Below are 21,617 nucleotides of genomic sequence, written 5' to 3'. Positions count from 1 at the left end.
CAAATTTTTCGAGACATGTATTACGTAAGTGTTCCTGCTGCAGAGAGGTGAAGACTAAAGAGAAATTTGTACACATGGATTGCGCAGATGGAAATAGTGTTAATTTTAGATACATTGATGTTGAAGAATGTAAATGTATGGAAACCAGCTGCAATGAAGACTAAGTTAGTTAATCAGAAAAAAATCACAACATATCATAATATTTAGGAACCAAATAAAAATGATATATATAAATCCATTGATTATATAGAAAGCTAACTTTTTTTGCTACTTTCTTTAAATAAAGAATTTTCCAGCAATTAATTTCTTTTGTAAAGATATTTTTTCTTGAGAAATAAAACTGCTATTCAATTCAATATTTTGCTGATCAGCAGCATTTGTTATTTATAATGTTCTAGGCAAATTTATGAATCTCTTTCACAAACGAGAACACTCAAAAAAATATATTACTAATTGCCCCGAATTCCCCCATTGATTTCAATTGTGTTCATATTTTTAAAAGTGGGTTTTCCCCCCACATTTACAAATCATTTCAGAAATCAAATTGTGAACAGGATTATGAGATTTCAGTTTTAAGAATCAATACATTTTGACTGCTCAGTAGTGATGGGCGAATTTATTCGCCAGGTGCGAATTCGCGGCGAATTTGCGCGATTCGCCGCCAGCGAATAAATTCGCGAAACGCCCGCGAAAATTCGCGGCAAAAACGCGCGCCGGTGCCAAAAACGGGCGTCGGCGTCGAAAAATCGTCGAATTTCGCGCGAAATTTGCAAATTTTCCGGCGAAGCAAAAACGACGCAAATTCGCCCATCACTACTGCTCAGAGCTGGGGATTGCTTTGAAAACAAGGAAGGAAATGCTTTGATAAATAAGCAAAATATTCCAAAATTTAAACTGCTAGTGAAAAGTAGGAAAATGTTAGAAATTCTATTTCCCACAGTGTTAAGGGTTTTACTCCAAAATATGATGTAAAAAATTGTGTAAAATAAAAGTAATGCAGTGTGTTGTTCTCCACGCTCTTGATCTAACATCCTTTCAGGTTTGATGCTACACTGCTTTACCCTTCTCTGTATTCTTGGAGTGTCATTTTAGTCCAAGGGTTATGTTCTATGTTTTAAGACTTATTTAGCTGTGAATCACCCCACAAGTTCTTTTGTTCTTTTCTGATTCTATAAGTTGTCAATTCCAGTCTGCTTGTTAACTTTGGTAACCTCACCATCAAAAACTGAAAAAAAAAAACTTTGCAAGAAGATTTGATGATGGTTGACTACCAGGGCACTGATTACAAAGGAAAATGGTGTTTTTTTAGGCAGAGGAGCATGCTGAACTTGATGCTTAATTTGATTTACACATGTTTGAAAGCATATACAGAAGTACAATATAGTTTAATTTTGTCTCTAATGTAGTTTAAGTGGCCATTATATATAGTGCTTCCTAATGTAAACACATAAAAAAAATATGATTACATTTGAGTTTAACAACAATTACCATTTTTTCATTCACCATGAAAATCAGTTTCATTCCTTTTTAAATATTTAACTTAAAAAACTTGAGTAATATTTTGAACATATTCTGGTTGATTATATATATATATATATATATATATATATATATATTGTGAGCAGGATCAGATGAACAGACAGTTCTTGAACAGGGTAAAGTCCATTTATTGTTCACATATAAAGACTTTGGGAGCAAAGCAGCATAAAACAAAATAAAACAAAACAAAATCCTGGCCACACTTGGGCTCTAACTAATACACAGGGTAGTTTCCCTCTCTACTAACAGGTCCCCTACTGGGATTTCCGGTCAAACACAAACAGTACAACTCCCCAGAGTCACAGTACCTTTGCAAAGTCCTTTCCCTTTGGAGAAACATAAACAGCCGTTTCCAATGGCCACACTCAGCTCCCAGATCTCCTCAGTGTGTCTCAATCTCTTACTCTGAGCCCCAACCCTCTCTAGCAGCTAGCTGATCTAGCCTGCTAATTATTCCCCAGGTGAGACTTTCTAGGGGAATTAACCCACTCAGAACTGCTGTACATATGGGATTAAGACATGAACCTAGGGGAAATATATCTCCCTTCACACTGTGCTCCATATACCGGTTCACTATATATATATATATATATATATATATATATATATATATATATATATATATATATATATATATGCTCTTGGTTATTTTCTCCCTTTCAGACTGTTGCTAGGCAATAATGCACAATAATTTCAGTTACTGTTTTATTCCCCTTTATTTAGTGCTGTTTAGGGCGCATTACATATAAATATATTTCAGTAAAAACACATTCTCATGTATACATTTTAGCACTTGTTAATAGGTTATTCTTCCTTAAACCTCTAAGTACAGTTTACTGTGCTGGACTACTACTAAAGATAACCTTTCAAATTGAGGTTAAGTAACATTTTTAATTTGAAGGATATATTACAGAGCTATATATTTATAGATATTCAATATATTTATAGATATTCAAGTACTTTTATAATAAAATAATATAATGGGATCATATCGATTTTCAAATATGTTTCTTCACCTGAGCAGGACACACATCATGCTAAAATAAGGTGTTAAAGTACTATTGTTCATGCTTGACAAATAAATGAAATTAAAGTGGAACAACGTCAAGTTATAAAATGAAATATGAATTTACCAGCACAACCTTTGTTGATAAAAGAGCTATAACACATTATAAATTACAAGTTATGGTCATAGGATCACAATAGGAAAACAATAGATTTGTTTGACTCTAACATAATAGATTTGCAATTATACATTTTTAAAAAGCAATTAACTCTTTTGTTGGTGACCTTTGTTAGACATGAAAAGATTTAAGGACCCACCCTTCGTCTTGTACTTGTTTTCAATCCTTTTTTTAATCTATGGAATATCTGCAGGAGAATGTAAAAATAAAGTTTAGATTAATAATAGCCAGTGCAGCCTTTACAAATAAGTTCAATTTAAGGACAACATGGTGACACACTGGTTAGCAGTGTTAGGGTCCTGGATTCAAGTTCTAACACAGATTTCTTTTTAATCACTAAACACACACATGAAAGTTAATTGACATTACATTATGTAAATTGAATTGGGAACTTTGCTTTATGGAGGATGGGACTGGCGGGAATGATAAACAATGTTAAGCACCATATAAAGAAAGAATAATATTTTGTTTTATGTTTTAGAGGTACTCTTTGTTAAGACTGTTAGTGAAAGTGGTGTTTTTGTATTTTCTTCATTATATTATTCTAGAAACAGTATATGAAAAAGAATTGTTCTGGGTTTAAATTTTTCAATGGGGAGGCCCATTTATTGAAGGTTAATTTTTAATAGTGTTAGAGCTTTTTGAAACCACGATTAAACACATTTTCTCTAAAACCACGACTGCCATGAAAGGTATTAAAACATCTGAGTATAAATAGTATGAACAGGAAAAAACATTGAATCATGTGTTGAGTTTTTTGGACAATTACTAATGAAAAAAGTCCAAAAACCTCTAAAAAGTCTGAATGGATCAGCACAGCTCCCAGTGACTTTTATGAGATTATGACTGCTTATATTTGCTAAAGTGCTGTATTAGAGTATTTTGTGAATTTTACACTTGATCCACAAAGAGGAAGAAGAAGGTGTCATGGCTTTCCTACAGTATTATCCTGGGCCAGTGCAATTTTCACATTAAAGGCGCACTGGCCTGGGATCTCAGGTGAGAATGTGATGAGCTTGATGGAAAGTTGTCTTTTCTCATACTAGTTTAACTGTTTAACACGTTGTAAGTGATCAACCTTGCACCCACACATCTAACAAAGATCAGAAAATTGTGTAGCTCAACATGAATATCCAAAAGACAATACTGCATCAACAAAAGTTGTTCTTCATTTAGGAATTAGTGCCATCTGGAACTGTGTTCCTTCTACCTACTCACTATTGACTATTAATACATACATACCCAAACATGTAGACGGGCATCATAAGCTTATGAATTATGTTTTCCTAAGGAAAGGGGAACTGATCTTGCAGAACTAACTATAGGACTCATCCCAGGAGCAAGTGCTAATGTATATGTTCTGATGGGTATAAAGTTGCACCCAGTAGGGCACAATATATTCTCCTGGTTTAGAAGCTGGTTCAGTTAGATTCTACTATAAAACAACTGTTCAATCTCATTAAAAAGCTTTTTGCAAAAATACTAGTTCATCAATTTATTGTGTTTTTAATTATATCAGTGGTATTGATGTTTAGAAACTTTTTGCGCATTACCTTTTCCTGTTTCTATTACAGATGTACTGTATAGTGCATTGTATTAGAAAGATTTAATACCTTTGTGACCCATTACACAATGTCTCTGTGTCTACTAGTTCCTGGATATCAATTATTTCCCTGATTACATTTTCACCCAGCCATGTGATTAATTATACATCAATTTAAAATTTAAAAGGTCACAATAAACTTGGCTTGTGTCACTGATACAATTTATTGGTTAAGTCCACTTCTGAACCCATGTTGTTTCTTAGCAGCTTCATAACAAATCAGCGGTAAACGCAGCATAGATTTACCATTGGAAATCATGACAGACCACTGAAGTGGTAGACCAAGGTAGAGCAGTTGGTATTGCTTAGCTACATTTCAGTAAGGAATTTGATACCAACACAATAAGTTTATTCAGAAGTTTCAAGGTTTGGGACTGGACTTAAAGGTTGTGGAATGAATACACTTTGTAAAATTATAGGCTGTTTGGGGCATGTACCTGATTCCTACTGCATATTAAAATCTAGTACTTATGTATTTATTATAACTAATAACATTTTCTTACTTAATATTGTGCCCAGTCACACAATTCATTGCCCAGTGTTCTGCTAGTGCACCTTTCCAGTTTCAAATACTTTAATCATATTAGAATATACTGTTACCTTTCTACTTTATTCTGCTTAGAGCTGAGTATTTTACTTAAGCTTCAATTCTTGCTTTACCCTTTCTCAACCATTTCCCTGTACGAGTTTCCCATTAATATGATATTTTTACAGTTTTATGGCTGTTTCCTTAGTGTGTAAACTCTCCTGCAAACTTCAACCCATCATATTCCCAAGCACACGGCTCCATCACAACAAAAGAAAAGGCAATACCTATATTATGATTCGCTATAAATTTCAAACCCTTTTTTACATTCATGACATCAGAACCACAAGTTATTGTAACCAATTGCTAACCCACATGATGCTGGAAGTATTCCAGAAAATGAGCATCTATTTCCTGATTATAAATTTCTTCTCAAATTATAGTGAAACCAGGGAACGTTTTTAGTTGATCCTCAAACATAAAGCCACCTTTAAGAAGAATCAAAGGTATTGAAAGTGTTATTGGCATTACTATATGAAACATGGCTCTGCCATATCAGTATGCTGTATTTTCAAATATATTTGTCTAGATAACCAACTCATGTCTATATTATGGGGGTTATTTATTAAAGTTTAAATTCTAAAGACTTGAAAAATGTAAGTTTAAGTACTATAAAATCCAAATTTTTAGTGAAAAACCCTCAAATTTTTCAAGATTTATTGTACCCAAAGGCTGCAAAACGTCTGAATCTAAAAATCCGCCATCTCAGTAAGGTGCCGCTTGCAGCTCATATAATAATATTTATCATTAGTGTAAAAACAAACAAAGTACCTATTACTAACTGGTAAAGTCAATGCCACATTGCAGAGGTATTCATTCTGGAATGCAGCGTGTGGCTCAGCCAGATTTTTTTCTGCTGTTCAGTTTATCTGTGAAGATTCCTTTCCTATGTTCTATTCAAAACTGCAACATACACATACTGCTTTTTTCCCATTTTTTCAGACATATCTGTAATTGCCTCAATTGTATGGCTACTCAATCCTTGCTCTGTTCATGCCACTAATGTCAGTTGCTAAGCAAAACTTGAGGCTTCAAAAGTTTCTGTAGCACAAATGTGGTATAGATTATTCTGCTAATGGGGCTTTGCTATGGATATTTTTTATATGACAGGTCATTTAATATCAATCAGTATCTTTTTTTTTGTAAGAAAACTTTTATTATTTTTTCAAGTTTCACATAGACAGCAAACAGTTTGCCCTCAATGGGCCATGACATTTTCTTCCATTACAAAAGAAACAGCTTGAGATGAATTTCAGCAATACAAACCCATAGAAAACAAAACTTTTCCTATGTATGACTTCAAAATATTTGTCCCAGTGATACCGGCAAGTCACCATCCTGCCCTTCCCCATCATACAGACATATCAAACCCCCAACCATCCTACCAAGACATCTGTATTGATTTTATTTGACATCCCCTCAACCCGGTTTACATAATTTCCTAACAATAGCTCAAAAGTGTGACATGGCCTCAATGGCATCCCAACTACCCCAGATCTTATTAAACTGATCTGCCTTATCATGTTTGAGTGCCGTCAGATAATCCATCCTCCAAACATATCTGATTCTTTCCAGGAATTCCTTTTCTGATGGGGGAGCCAATGCCTTCCAATTAATCCCCTAGCCGCCGTGAGTAAGCAATTAACCATTTTTTTGTGTGGGATGCCGTATTGTAGGGATTTTATTACCCAGCACATACACCAAGGGATCCAGAGGCACTACTATCATAGTTACCTTTTCAACCCAAACTCTGACCATATCCCAAAACCGTTTCAACTTATGACAGGTCCAAAACATATGTAGGAGCGAACCCCCGACATCCCCACACCTCCAGCAGCAAGAATCAGTGGAATCAGGGAACAGTTTGTGTAAGAGTTGTGGGGTATGATACCAGCCCATTATAATTTTATATATGTTTTCTTTAATGGTAGCAAATACCGAGGTTGCCCTAGCATTTTCCCAAATTTTATCCCATGTTGAGATGGGGATCTCAGTTCCCAGCATATGCTCCCACCGTGCCATATACTTATGAGGATGCTTCTCGATATCCGGTTCACTAAGAGCCAGATACCACCTTGTAATCAGACCCTTTTGTGTAGGGAAGAGTTTGCATAGTGCTAGAGCAGCGTGATTCTGTGGAAGTCGTGCCGCTGGAAATATGGTTAATGCATAATGCCTCAACTGTATATATAGAAAAGGAGAAATTAGGCCTGCGCCGTCTCTCCCAATTATATCCCTATAGGTGCAAAGGGTACCGTCTGTTGTGTTAAATAGGGAATAAAGATGGGTAGTTTTGGCCAAAATTAGTTGTCCCCTAGTAGAAGGCGTCATCCCCGGTAGAAAGTCTTGGTTATCGAGTAGCGGGATTAGTGGAGATTTGTGAGGTTGGAATCCTAAGGGGGAAGTCACCTTACTCCAACAGGTGGCCATCTGTTTCATGGATTCTAAGGGGAAAATATGAGCAGCCTGCTTACATCTTGTCCATAGTGTGCATGCAGGGGACCCCTTTTGCAGATAATTCCTCTCAATTTCCGCCCACGTAGTCAAAGGAAACTGAGAGAACCACCCTGCTACCTGTTTGACCTGAGTCGCTAAATAGTAGCTATATAGATTGGGCACTGATAAACCCCCCATTGTTTTAGGAGCCATCAAAACTTTTTGTCCCACACGGTGCCTTTTATGATTCCATAAAAATGTTGCGATTGCTCTTTGAAGATCCTCTATGGTCCGCCTAGGAACCGCTACAGGTAAGGTGTCATAAAGGTACAATAGACGGGGAAGCAAATTCATTTTAACAGACGCAATACGCCCAAACCATGATAAATCAATCAGTATCTTAACCATAGAGATAGCTCTAAGCATTTGCTTGATTTTTCATGTTATGTGATTTATTAAATTTTTTTGCCATTCTAATGTTTGCCCTTCATCAAACTAGAATGTTGTTTGGCTCCTGTGACCCAAGCAAGCATAAAGCATGAATTGCCTTAGACTACAGATATTGTAGACTACAGGTATTATTATTTTTAAGAGTTATGTTTCTCTTTGGGCCTTTCCTGTTCATCTCCAGGGTATTATTACAGAAAGCTGTAATATATATATATATATATATATATATATATATATATATATATATATATATATATATCTACATATATAATACTTTTTATGTATGTGTTAATGAGAAAGAATAAATGTAACATGTTTATGTTTCATAATGTTGGAACTTTTTTAATAGGAAGGGATGTAACAAATTCACACTTCATTAACTGGCAACATGTACTTTTTTTTTTACCATGAATTTCTTTGGCAGAAGTAGTGTGACAACTTTACACATCAGTAAGTGGAAACATTGTAATCACTTAATTATTCATTTTTGGCACTTGGTAATGGCTTTACAACTTTAGTTGTGTATATAATTGAATACTAATCACTTCACACCCATTTGGCTGCTACTTGGTATAAATATCAATTCAGAATGTAACATTTGAGCTGTGGAGTCTTGAAGACTTATCCTTTTGGGTTTAAAATATTTCTGCTATAGAGACATTCATATTGAGACAAAATGAGATCTCAACAGCAAGACTGACATTCCTGGACCTTTGGAACATAGTTTTTTTCAGACATATGCATACATTACTGCATGTGTCTGGAGCTATGGTGTAAATGTGCTTTTGGCAAACCATAATTATTTTGATAAGTATACTACTCTTAACTTTATTATGTTAATATAATATGTTATAATGCATTAATGTTGCTTAAAGTATTATTATATTGGTAATGAAGACATACATATTGTATAGTGTGAGAGTATTAAGTAAAGGACAGTAATGATGATGTGACACAGTAATCTTGTTATTCTTTGTTTTAGTATTATATAAAAAAAATTACTATGGCTGCCTTCGCCCCCTTCAAAAGTCTACTAGCTTGTGAAGGGGTGAAGGCAGTCATATTAATTGATATGAAACCTAATATCTTTAAAAGTGTTGAATTGTAGACTGTATTTAATTCTGGTTTATATCTTTATTATAAAAAAAGCCCTGAAGGTTTTATTTATTTAAAATAAATGTCTCCAGTTGAAATGTTGGACAACTTGCTTATATCATGTCTTTTTCATGTCTTATTCATCTTGCATAGATAACCATATTCTACTTATTCTAACTTTTAGTTATAGTTAGAGATTAACTTTTAAGCATAATCTCATTGTAAATTATTGAACCAAACTACTCCCTATAGTACACAGTCCTTGTCATTATTTATGTTAAAATTATCAGTATTTTCTATTTATTTAGGAATATGAGTGAAATGTAACACCTGTTCTAAATGCATTAAATGTTATGAAATTATCCAACTAATAAATTTAGGTTGTTACACTCAGATGGGGCAGTTTATCAATTCTTAAGTTCAAGAAAAAAATTATTTTCCACACATACAACTTTTTCTCCCTGATATCAAAGAAGAAGACTGATACAAAAGAAAATCACATTGTTCATTATAAAAGAAGCTAAAAGAGATAAAATGGCCCCCTGTGGTACTACCAATGCTGTAAATGATGCTAGGGTTTAAATTTTGCCAACTGCTACAATATTTTCAGCTGTAGCTAAATGGCTCTATTTGATATGTTCTAAAGTTTACAAATCTTAGAAATACAATTTCACGTTAAAATTGCACATTACAAATTATTCCCAATCTGTGCAAGAGTTCCAGCAACCATCAGATGCTACTGTAAGCTGTAAGGGAAGATGGAAGCTACAATTTTTCAAGGACTACAATTTCTAAACAGATGAATCTTCTTATAGACAGCATAATCATTTTGCTTTTATCAAAATCTTTTATGTTGACACTTGAATGCCAGATTTAGTGGCCAGATGACTAAACTCACATTCTCTAAAACTATGAATGTCATGATATTTATTAAAAGATCTGAATAAAAAAAGAGTATGAATGGAACTAAAACTTTTAAAAATGTGAGTTTTTTTAAAAAATTCCTAGCAAAAAAAATCAAAAAACCTAAAGTCTGATCTGATTTAAAACAGTCCAATAGGATCAGTGCAGCTCCTACTGACTTCTATAGGAAGAACCTTGACAAATTTACCTGCCAAAGTTTTGTATTAGTTGTTTTCATGGTCTTTACACTAAGGGGCAGATGCATCAAGGGTCGAATATCGAGGGTTAATTAACCCTTGATATTCGACTGGGGAATGAAAATCCTTCAACTTCGAATATCGAAGTCGAAGGATTTTGCGCAAATACTTCGATTGAACGATTAAAGGAATTCAAAGGAATGATTGTTCGATCGAACGATTAAATCCTTCGAATCAAACGATTCGAAGGATTTTAATCCAACGATCGAAGGATTATCCTTCGACCAAAAAAAGTTAGGCAAGCCTATGGAGACCTTCCCCATAGGCTAACATTGAGTTCGGTAGCTTTTAGGTTGCGAACTAGGGGTTCGAAGTTTTTTCTTAAAGAGACAGTACTTCGACTATCGAATGGTCGAATAGTGGAACGATTTTTAGTTTGAATCCTTCAATTCGAAGTCGAAGTCGAAGGTCAAAGTTGCCAAAAAACACTTCGAAATTCGAAGTATTTTTTCTTCTATTCCTTCACTCGAACTTCATGAATGGGCCCCTTAATAATTTTCAAGTTGGTAGAGCTTTTAAAAAAATAGGAAATCACACATTCGTGGGAAAAAACTAAATTTAGTTGTTGATAAATAGACTCCTTAGTATTTAAACTTAGGGTATTTTGCCTATTAATGTATGATTTTATGTTATTGTGTACATTGCTTACAATTGGAACATAGTAAATAAGCATTTAAGGGCAGGGAACTTGTTCTATTGTTAAATTGAAAATGTATAAAAATGGTAAATAAATAAAACAAAAAATAAAATGAAGAACATTGAGGGGCAGATTTATCAAGGGTCGAATTTCGAGGGTTAAAAACCCTCGAATTCGACCCTCTAAGTAAAATCCTTCGAAATCGAATTTGAAGGATTTTAGCGCAAAAGGTTTGATCGAATGATCAAATAATTTTAAGCAATCGATCTAATGATTTATATTCGATCAAAAAAAAAAACTTAGAAAAGTGCTCTGGAAGGTCCCCATAGGCTAACATTGCACTTCGGTAGCTTTAATCTGGCAAAGTATGAAGTAGAAGTTTTTTTTAAAGAGACAGTACTTCGATTAGCGAATGGTTGAATAGTCAAATGATTTTTACTTCGAATGCTTTGAATCATTCGATTCGATCAAATTTGACCAATTCGATGGTCGAAGTACCCAAAAAATTACTTCTAAATTTGAATATTTTTGCATCCGAACTATTCACTCGAGCTTAGTAAATCTGCCCCTGAATGTTTTGACAAGGGCAAATGATATGAGCACAGTGTTTGCCATATTAAAGTAAGAAATGGCCAGAAGTAGAGTTGCTGTCATCAAATTATTGCCTCCGTTGATCTTAATACTATTAATTTTTTTAAATAAGCTTTAATAGTTTTATATAGTTTTAAATCACATTAGATATTTTGATTTCGTACATTTTAAAAAGTTAACTGCACCAGTTTATTTGCCAAAGTTAAGCTTCTATTTCCCACAGTCACTGTTAAATCAGCCACAGTCAACTTCATTAAGCTCTTCAAATAAACAATAGTTGATCCTGCTTTGCGTTGTGAAATTGTTGTTCTGATTATGACAGCATATGTAGAATCCCTTCCTTAAAGCTGGACCATCTTCCGACCTGTCACTAACTATTCAGATCAAATAACAGAGTAAAAGAACAGATTAGCCGATGTTCTGCCCCTGGCAGCAATAGTACAAAAGTTATGTCTGACCAAAGCTGGTGACAGTTTCCCTCTGAAAATCGTACAATCAGCAATACATGCAGAGATATTATCTGCTTCTGACAGAAATCTTTTAACCTGTCTCATCGACCAAACGATCGATCTCCGCTGGACGAAAAATGTCGGGACTCTCCACAAATGGTCCGAAATTGATAGGAATCCTTGATTCGTACGATCTGATCTTTGCGTCTATGGCCAGCTTAAGGCATATGTAGAATCCCCTAACTATACTTCTTAAACTCCCTTAGGAATGATTAGTGTGTTCTGTGTAAACATGCTTTTTTCTTTTTGTTATACTGTACATATAAAGTATATTCTTATTTTCTATGAGTGTAGGATTAGATATAAAGGTTTACCTTGCCAGCAAAACAATGTTCACTTGTGAAATACAGTGGAGCAGACTGACATTTTCTATTGCAAGACAATGGCTTAAACGTTTTCAGTGCCAATGCAAAGTCTCTTGTTTGTGTTCTTTACCTACCACTAATAATCTTTTTATGTTGGAATATGATCATTTTAATAAAAAAAAAACATTGAGATCTCTAAACCTTGATCGTTTTTTTTACAGCTAAAAGAGGTTTGTGGTTGTCATTGAGACAAGAAATTATTGAAAAAAATTTGATTTGTGGCTCATAGTAGTTGGTATGAAACCTAGGGCATATTTATCAAGGGTCGAATTTCGAATTTGAAAAACTTCGAAATTCGAATTCAGAAAGACCAACTGAAATTAAGTCAAAGCTTTTTTTTTGGCTGAATAGGTCAGTTTTTGATCGAATAGGTCCATATTCGGCTGAATTAGAATCGTACGAATAAAAGTAATAGCGCATTCAATCGAATTTGAATCAAAGTTTTTCCCAAAAAAAATTTCAGAGTCTTTCAATTTACTCCAAATAGGTTCTAGGAGGTCCCCCCATAGGCTAATACAGCAATTTGGCAGGTTTTAGATGGCGAATGGTCGAAGTCGAATTTTTAAAGAGACTGTAAATTTCGATATTCGAAAAAAAAATTCAAATTCAAATCGAATTTGGACTATTCCCTAGTCGAGGTACACAAAAATAGCTCGAAATTCAATTTTTTTTAATTGGATAATTCACCTTGACCTTTGATAAATCTGCCCCTTAATGTCTATAAGAGTGTTGAATTGTAGACTGTATTTAATCCTGGTCTATAGCTTTACTATAAAAAAGCCCTGAAGGTTTTATTTATTTAAAATTAATGTCTCCAGTTGAAACGTTGGACAACTTGCTTATATCATAGAATGTCTTGTTCATCTTGCATAGATATATAGATCAGACTCTCTTGTAATTATTAATGATCTTTTAATTATAGTTTAACTTTTAAGCATAATCTCATTGCAAAGGATTGAACCAACCTATTCCCTATAGTACATAGTCCTTGTCCTTATTAATGTAAAAATTATCAGTATTTTCTATTTATTTAGGAATACAAGGGAGATGTAACACCTTTTCTAAATGCATTACATGTTATGAAATTATCCAACTAATAAATGTAGTTTGTTACACTCAGCTGGTGCAGTTTATCAATTCTTAAGTTCAAGAAAAAAAATTATCTTTACAATAAAACACATACAACATTTTCCCCCTGATATTGAATTTGTGAATTCTTAAATGCTAGCAGATAGTTGTGGAGAATAAGACTGTTGCAAATGAAAATCACATTGTTTGTTATTAATAAAGCTATAAGAGGTAAAATGCCCCCCTGCATTGATGCTAGAGTTTCAATTTTGCCAAATGCTGCAATATTTTCAGCTGCAGATAAATGGTTCTATTTGATATGTTTTAAAGATGGTAAAGGGAAGTTGGAAGCTACAATTTTTCAAGGGCTGCAATGATGCACTGTACATTCTAACAGTTTAATGTTAAATAACAGATGAATCTTCTTATAGGCAGTATCATCATTTTGCAGTATCATCATTTTGCAGTATCATCATTTTGCTTTCATCAAAATCTTTTAAGTTACTACGTGGAGGCCTATTTATTGAAGGCCGAATTTTAGCGGTTTTAGAGGTTTTTGAAACCATGACTAAACTCACTTTCTCTAAAATTATGAATGTCATGACATTTATTAAAAGCTCTGAATAAAAAAAGTATGAACGGAAACTTACGCTGAAATTTTACGCCGAAAAATTATATGAATACCTCTGAAACCTCTAAGAATTCAAGTTTTTTGGACAATTCCTAGCAAAAAATTATCAGAAAACCTCTGAAAGTCTGAACTGATTTAAAACAGTCCAATAGGATCAGAGCAGCTCCCACTGACTTCTATAGGAGGAACCTTGACAACGTTTGTCTGGCAAAGTTTTGTGTTAGTTCTTTTCATGGTCTTTACACTTAATACATTTCAAAATTTTAGAGCTTTTAAAAAATTGGAAATCACACATTCATGGAAAAACACTAAATTTGTTAATAAATGGGCTCCTTGGTATTTAAACTTTAGGTATTTTGCCTATTAATGTATTATTTAGTTTCATTGTGTACATTGCTTACAATTGGAACATAGTAAATAAGCATTTAAGAGCAGTAAATTGAAAATGTATTAAAAATGTACAAAAGATATGAGAACTATTGATGGGCGAATTTATTCGCCAGGCGCAAATTCGCTGCGAATTCCCGAGAAATGCCCCAAATTCGCCCATCACTAATGAGAACAGTGTTAAAATAAGAAATGGTTGGAAGTAAAGAGTTGCTTTCATCAAATAATTACCTCCTGTTATCATAATACTATTCTTTTTTTCTTATAAACTTTAATCGTTTTATATAGTTTTAAATCACATTAGATATTTAGGTTTTTTACATTTTAATAAGTTACCGGCACCGGTTTATTTTCCAAAGCTACGCTTCCTTTTCCCACAGTTACTGTTAAATCAGCCACAGTCAACTTCATTAAGGTCTTCAAATAAACCATTGTTGATCCTGCTTTGCCTTGTGAAATTGTTGTTCTGATTATGACAGAATATGTAAAATCCCTTAACTACACTCCTAAAACTCCATTAGGAATGATTAGTGTGTTATGTGTGAACATGCTTTTTCTTTTTGTTATACTGTACATATAAAAGTCTATTCTTATTTTCTATGAGTATATGACTAGATATAAAGGTGTACATTGCCAGTGTTCACATATGAAAAACAGTGGAGCAGACTGACATGTTCTATTGCAAGACAATGGCTTTAAAGTTGTCAGTGCCAATGCAAAGTCTCTTATTTGTGTTCTTCACCTACTACTAAAAAAATTTCACGTTAGAACATGATCATTTTAATTAAAAAAAGTTGAGAACTCTAAACCTTGATTTTTTTTTTTTTTTTTTTTTTTTTTAGCTAAAACAGGTTCTGATTGTTATTGAGACAAGAAATTAGTGAAAAATTTATGGTTTACATTTCAAGAAGTAGAATAATTTAATTCATAACTATTTTACTTGAATCAGATCAAGAAGTAATGGATGCAGATGCAGAAAAAACATTTGTAAAATCACAGAAAAAATGTAAATCCACAAAATGTTGAAGCATGTTTGAGATAAAATGGCACATGCATTGGATAAGTTCAATTTGACTCAGCAAGTAGATGACCAAATTGGGCAAAGATCCATTATTTTGGAAGCTTCTCTAAATGAGATCTTTATCTGTATGGGCAGCTGCCATTTTCATAAACCCAGTACGTCTCTTTATATTCCATTTTCTAAAACTGCTAACTATTGTATTCCAGAATAATAAAATAAGTTAAAGAGTGATTAATTCTAGTTCCAGGACCTGCCCTGAACTGCCCACACACAAATAAAGACACAAATCTTGGTAAGAATTAAAAAGTGGTAATCTAAATAATTTAGATTAATTATACAGTCATACAATTTGCTAATCTGTATCCTTTTTCACTTCAAATGCATATTTGTGCCAATTGTATGTACCAAATTCCTATTTTTGGGATTTGGCCAACCCCTGACTCTTTCAGATAGGATTCAGAGAATGCAGAATTGAATTTAAACCCTAACCTTGTGTATGCAAATTAGGGTATGGTAAAGGGGGAAAATGTCCCCTTAATGATGTGACCTAAAGTAACTTGGTATATTAACGGTTTGGTTTAGGCTCGGCCAGGATCTTGAATTCATCTAAATCTGAATCGTGCTGAAAAATTCCCAGATTCAACCGATTCCCAAACTGAATCAAGGATTTGGTGCATCCCTAGTAGATTGACCTTGTTTGAGTCACTTAATGATGGGTGGCAATGATAATAATTTGCCTGGGTTTCAGGTACATAACTAAAGCTAAGACTCTAATAATCATTTGAGTTAAGGCTCAGTGGGTTATTGTGGCAACAATAAATTAGGTTTCTTACCACAAAATTAGCAAAAAATACACAAGTAGAAACGACTAGATATTAGTGGTGACTGTAAAAAAAGATTCAGAAAAATCACCAGCAGCACACTGTTAGATTTGCAAAAGTTCTCGAGTGCAAAATTTATTTAGCCCATAGCATACTTTTCGGGCCTCATCAAGCTTGATAAAGAGCCTGGGAAGCCCGAAACGTATTTTGCACTCGAGCACTTTTGCAAATCTAACAGTGTGCTGCTGATGATTTTTCGATGTACTGATGTGACCCTAGGACAGGATTGGGTCTTCCGGTTCAGCACCTGACACAACAACAGTGGTCTATTCTGGGAGGTGAGCGCTCCATATTTGTGACTGTGTAAAGAATGACGCATGAGTGTATAGTAAAAGTGCAGCCAATTGAATTAAAGTAGGATTATCATCACTGCAGTACACCCTGACCTTAAAACTCCCTTTGACATGCTCACTTTCCATTTGCTCAGTTTATTCTCAATGGACATGGGGGCCATAGGCAGAGGGTGATTTTTTTTGGGCAGGCTAAGTCTAATGTTACGTCAACAGTTTTGTCATCAGTGATTTTCCACTGGCAGAGAAACAGTCCATTTTATAAGCATTGACAAAAGTTGTAATTCACCTTTCTGAACATACAGGGTGGATTTTTGTTAAAAGTGCACTAAAATCTGAAACCTGACTTAAGAGCTACTAACTAATGAACCCACATCCACACCCACTATGTAATTTTTCACTTAAAGGAACAGTAACATCAAAAAAAAAAACAACGAACGAAACAACGGAAAAAAAACACCAAGACAAATTAAAATTTAAAATTGCAAAGTCTTTATTAAGAAATAACTTACCGAAACTCCACTTCCGCTCTTCTTCAGCAAAGGCGATATGGCGACCATCCATCCTGCCTGGCTAGTTCCCATAGTCTACTGACAGCAGGAAAAGCGACCTGGCTGGATGAAAAGCTGAAGTGCCCGATGTGCGGCTCCTTCTTCTACAGGGAGCCCATTATCCTCCCCTGCTCCCACAGCCTAACCCTATTCTGTGTGCCTGGAAAATCCTCATGCAGACCCTGAACTCCCCGAGGAGCGGGCGAGCCTTGGGGGAGATCTTGTGGGGACTCAGCCTCCTACTGTGAGAGTGGCAGCGTCGGTGGCAGGGCTCACAGACATTGCACTGCTCGTCTCCTTGGAACTTCAATCACATCTGACACCTCAGGGCGGCTGCCTAGTAAATAGCTGCTACAGGCCACAAATATAAAGGTTGGGGACCCCTGCTCTAAGCCAAATAAAGACTTACTTACAAATACTCTTCTTTTAGTCTATATTATATATATAAATATCTATAATTAAAATTGACTATAGAGGTCCTTCAATAAAATATCTGAATCAGGCATTTAAACTCTATTTACTCAAATTGTCATTCAAACTTTTTGTGATATATTTCAGACTAAACTCAAATGATATTTAAAACATATCTCCAATATTTCTTGTTATTGAACTATAACATACTTAAAAGAGAATATATTTTGGAATTAATCTGCAATGCACCTCTGCACAGGGAGTATACAGGGAATAAACCCACATGTTACATACATTGATGGTTTTTTCAAGACCTTGGAAATTACTTACTTAAATTACTATTATTTGGACTAAATATAAATATGACAAAAAGGAAGTGTATTGGGGAATGAAAGGGTGTATAATAAAACCCCTGGTTGAGCTGCTCTTCCTAAGAAAACATATTCTGCAAACTTTTAATAACTTGGACATTTCTTATCTTTGGTTTCATGGTTCTTCAAAGGTGAATTAAAGCATAAAACATAACAGGTAAGAACTGCTGTATTTTCTATATACTGAAGTTGACTTTGAGTAGTGACATAAGGGCAAAAAATAAGGTCTGGTACTTTTAGTATTTGTCAAGCTTTTGTTCATCTTTAACAAGTAAATCAACTAATTTACTAGAACAGCTAAAGTGAATAAGTTCTCCATCATTATTACAAGATGGGGAAACTCTGATATCCTCATCATCTTATTTTGCCTCCTAAGTTCTAATGATTTCATATGAAACTTCAGTTATCATTTTTCAAAATTAAATGGACGAGCCAAAATGTAGAATTATTTTATTAAGTGCACTGGGTCAATATTACAAATAACAACCTATGTTTAAGTAATTTATTTGGTTGATTACAAGTTGATCAGGTTTCTGAACTAACTTTTTTGTATTATAAGGTTTTACAATTTCAGATCTTCCATTTTTCCATTGACATCACTTGGAAAATAGACTCTGAAAAGTTCTAGTCCTAACACAATACATTATTAGTGAAATAATAAAACATGTTTAATTTTTTCTACAAGTCACATTTCAGTGCTTCTGGATGATTGATGTACTTCTCTATATCCTGCTTAGTGAGTTAAAGCCTCTTTCACTAAATATCTGCAGATCCCTCCCAATATCTTTCATAGTAAAAAAAATAGTTTCCCTTGATTGTATATCCTAAATATTTTCTTGCTCCACCTTGTGTGATGTCATTAGGAAAAGAAATGAACTCTATAAAAGTGAAGCTACATGTTCAGCTGCTGCTCAATGCCTTTAAACATCCACCAAAATGGGGTACAAGATTGTCAGCCTATGGATGTTTTACATGGTGCTTTCGTATTCAAGTGCCTATGAAGTATATACAGGTAAGTATGTGTTATCCTCGTATGCCCTTTTCATTCTGTCATCTGCAGTTATGAACAGATCCCATAATTTTTTTTACCAGTGACAAGATTTGAAGGACAGTGATGGAGGAAACTGTAAAAAGTTATCCAAAATCAGGTTATCAACAAATATACCACCCATAGGAAAGGAATTTTGTTAGAGTTAATTTATTTAGATTTTTTCTTAAATGTTAACTGTTTGTCTGGCAGTTCTACTACCTCCAACCTAAAATATAACCAAAATCACATGAACAACAGTGAATTGTTTAAAATACCGTGTCCCTATCATATTTATATTTAATTTGAAGTTGAATAGCAAATTCAAAAAAAAAATGTTTTTAATTATTTACAAGTTAGTAAAAATCTAGAGCATGTTTGCCTTTCCTCCTTAAAAACTCAGAGCTCTTTTTTTTTTGTATTTCAAGAAAACTTTATTCATAGAAAATAAACAAGTTTACAGTAGACATGCGTTTAGGTGTCATTTCCCAATTGTCACATATTGTTGTAAACAATAATAGTTGGGGTGTGAGAACGACCCAAAACTCAGAGCTCTTATATACACAAAGCTTAGTCTAGACATAACCTATTATGATAAAGCATGCATTCAGAATAGCCAATAACAAGCTAGTCTGGCTGCTTAATAGAAGCAATATCCATAATCATCAAATGGTTCTTCTTTTCATGGGTTACTGCATATCTGTTTGAAAAGGCAAAACCCCTGCGTGTGATGCAATAATGAACTGTTAAGCAAGGGCCTTTATTGTCCTATTTGCTGAACAGTGTTGCACAAGGTTGTGAAGTAGAATCCCTAGGAGGGGTGTGAAACTGTAGGCAGAGGCAGAGTGTCTTCTCAAAACCTACTCCACTCTACTGATTTTATCCTCAGAAATGTAATTATACAAGGGCTTTATCTGCCAAATGGATGTTCTCCAAGCATGGAAATGATGGCTCATCATTTCACTCCATATACTGTAGATCTTTATTACATGTTTTTCCATTGAAATTAATAATATGATTTCAAACTATGAAGGAGGAGGCCAGAACTACTATTTGTTATCCTCTAACTACTGTTTATCAGATGCAAATGTGAGCAAAAAAAAAGCATCTCCATATTTATGTGCTAAATCAGCTCTCCTCTTGTAAAATCTATCCTCATATCCAGTTCTTTCTCTAATATTTATATAATTGTTCTATTGTTTTTTTCCTAGTTTTTATTTGAGTCTTATTGAGTCTCTTTCTTACACGTACGTAAAACTTTATATAGAGTTGCTAGCAGCACTGTAGATAATATAACACCCTTGCATAAAAGGTGTGACAGATATTTTATGTCATTCACTTACTATCTCTATTCAAATATAATATTTGGTCAATATTTCTTGTAATTAAAATATATTTAGAATCACTATACTTTTGTTGTAGCCAGAAGTGAAACATTACCTGGAAAAATCTAATTTTCCATTTGGTTATTGCTACTCTTTTTCCAGTGAAGCTCCTGTGGATTCCAGTAGAAAAGACTAACTATTTATGTTTTCCTCAAACAGGATTGTTACAAAATCACATTAATACAATATGCAGTACATGGGGCTACTACCATTATAAGACCTTTGACAATGAAATATACCAGTTCCAAGGTGATTGTACCTACAATTTGGTCTCAGATTGTCAAGAATCCTATCAAGAGTTTTCTGTGTACCTCAAACGTTCCATAGTCAAAGGGAATCCTCGTATTCACAAAATCATCATCAGCATCAAGGATATGATAATCATACTGAATGAAAAAAACGTGATTGTGAATGACATAATGTGAGTGATTTCTTCTTAATAAACTGATTTTGATGTTATAGATTGCATTTTAGGCCTTTAGGCCTTTTAAGTGGTTTTACAGTTTGTTTTTGAAATTTGTATCAATGTTGTAGATAGACTATAATAATTTACCTACTTTATATATGTTTTTCTTTTTCTATTTTAGTGTCAAAGTACCTTACTATAATTATGGAATTCTCATCTACCATAATGCAGTCTATACAATTGTGCAAAGCAAATTGGGACTCAATGTTTATTTTAACCAAGAAGATGCTATTATGGTGAGCAACTATTGTCACATATTTGATTAATACATATTGTATATATAGCATAAGCAACTTTGCAGATAATAACAACAGTGTACTATGACCTCTGGCATAAAGCACAAGCAAAATCAAAACACACATACATAAAATAGGGTATACACATCTGTAGGTTTTTATCCTTAATGTGCCTCCTGTGTATACGTTTTCCAATCTTTTCCAATTTATCTGTAAATCTATTCAAATCCCATTTCTTTGTAAAGAATGATTCTTACCCCACCATTACCAGATGGAATCTAATATATCCATGATTTCATCTTTATGTTTTATAATAACCATAAACAACACACTTGACAATTAATACTTTGTTTTATCTTATACAGCTGGAGGTAGATCCCAAGTATAAAAACAAGACATGTGGTTTATGTGGAGATTATAATGGAATTTCCAGATATGACCAGTATGTAATTCTAAAAGGTAAGTATTCTTACACATGCAATTTAACAGCTGCATATTTCTACATATACTGTATATATAACATTATAGATTTATACAATGGGTTTATGCCTAACACAGCTCTTCTGGTGAACTATATGGTCAATATATTCTCCTAAACTGAGAATAGGGATCAAAAATGATACTATGGGTGAGTACCAAAAGCAGAATCATAGGGACAGCTTTAGGAATCATCTCCAACATGTTGGGTCAAATGAGTCATTGAATTCTATGCAGTAAATTTCCACCTAAAACCCGGC

The 21,617-nt window shown here is 33.9% G+C and overlaps 2 protein-coding genes across 2 annotated transcripts in view; both read left to right on the top strand.

Moving 5' to 3' along the window:
- The window catches only part of LOC108713472 (mucin-2), a 93,558-nt gene extending 78,436 nt beyond the window's left edge, over positions 1–15,122 (top strand). Inside the window, exon 36 of the mRNA XM_041589614.1 lies at positions 15,084–15,122. Within this exon, the coding sequence (XP_041445548.1) occupies positions 15,084–15,122 (39 nt within the window). The remainder of the gene's footprint in view (positions 1–15,083) is intronic.
- Positions 15,123–18,702: 3,580 nt separating this feature from the next.
- LOC108713471 (mucin-2) overlaps positions 18,703–21,617 on the top strand; it is a 70,629-nt gene continuing 67,714 nt past the window's right edge. Inside the window, exons 1-4 of the mRNA XM_041589613.1 lie at positions 18,703–18,778; positions 20,338–20,599; positions 20,766–20,880; positions 21,246–21,339. Of these exons, the coding sequence (XP_041445547.1) occupies positions 18,703–18,778; positions 20,338–20,599; positions 20,766–20,880; positions 21,246–21,339 (547 nt within the window). The remainder of the gene's footprint in view (positions 18,779–20,337; positions 20,600–20,765; positions 20,881–21,245; positions 21,340–21,617) is intronic.

The sequence above is a fragment of the Xenopus laevis genome, chromosome 4L, assembly GCF_017654675.1.
Source record: "Xenopus laevis strain J_2021 chromosome 4L, Xenopus_laevis_v10.1, whole genome shotgun sequence".
Taxonomy (NCBI): Eukaryota; Metazoa; Chordata; class Amphibia; order Anura; family Pipidae; genus Xenopus; species Xenopus laevis.
This window is presented reverse-complemented; position numbering and strand designations above follow the sequence as displayed.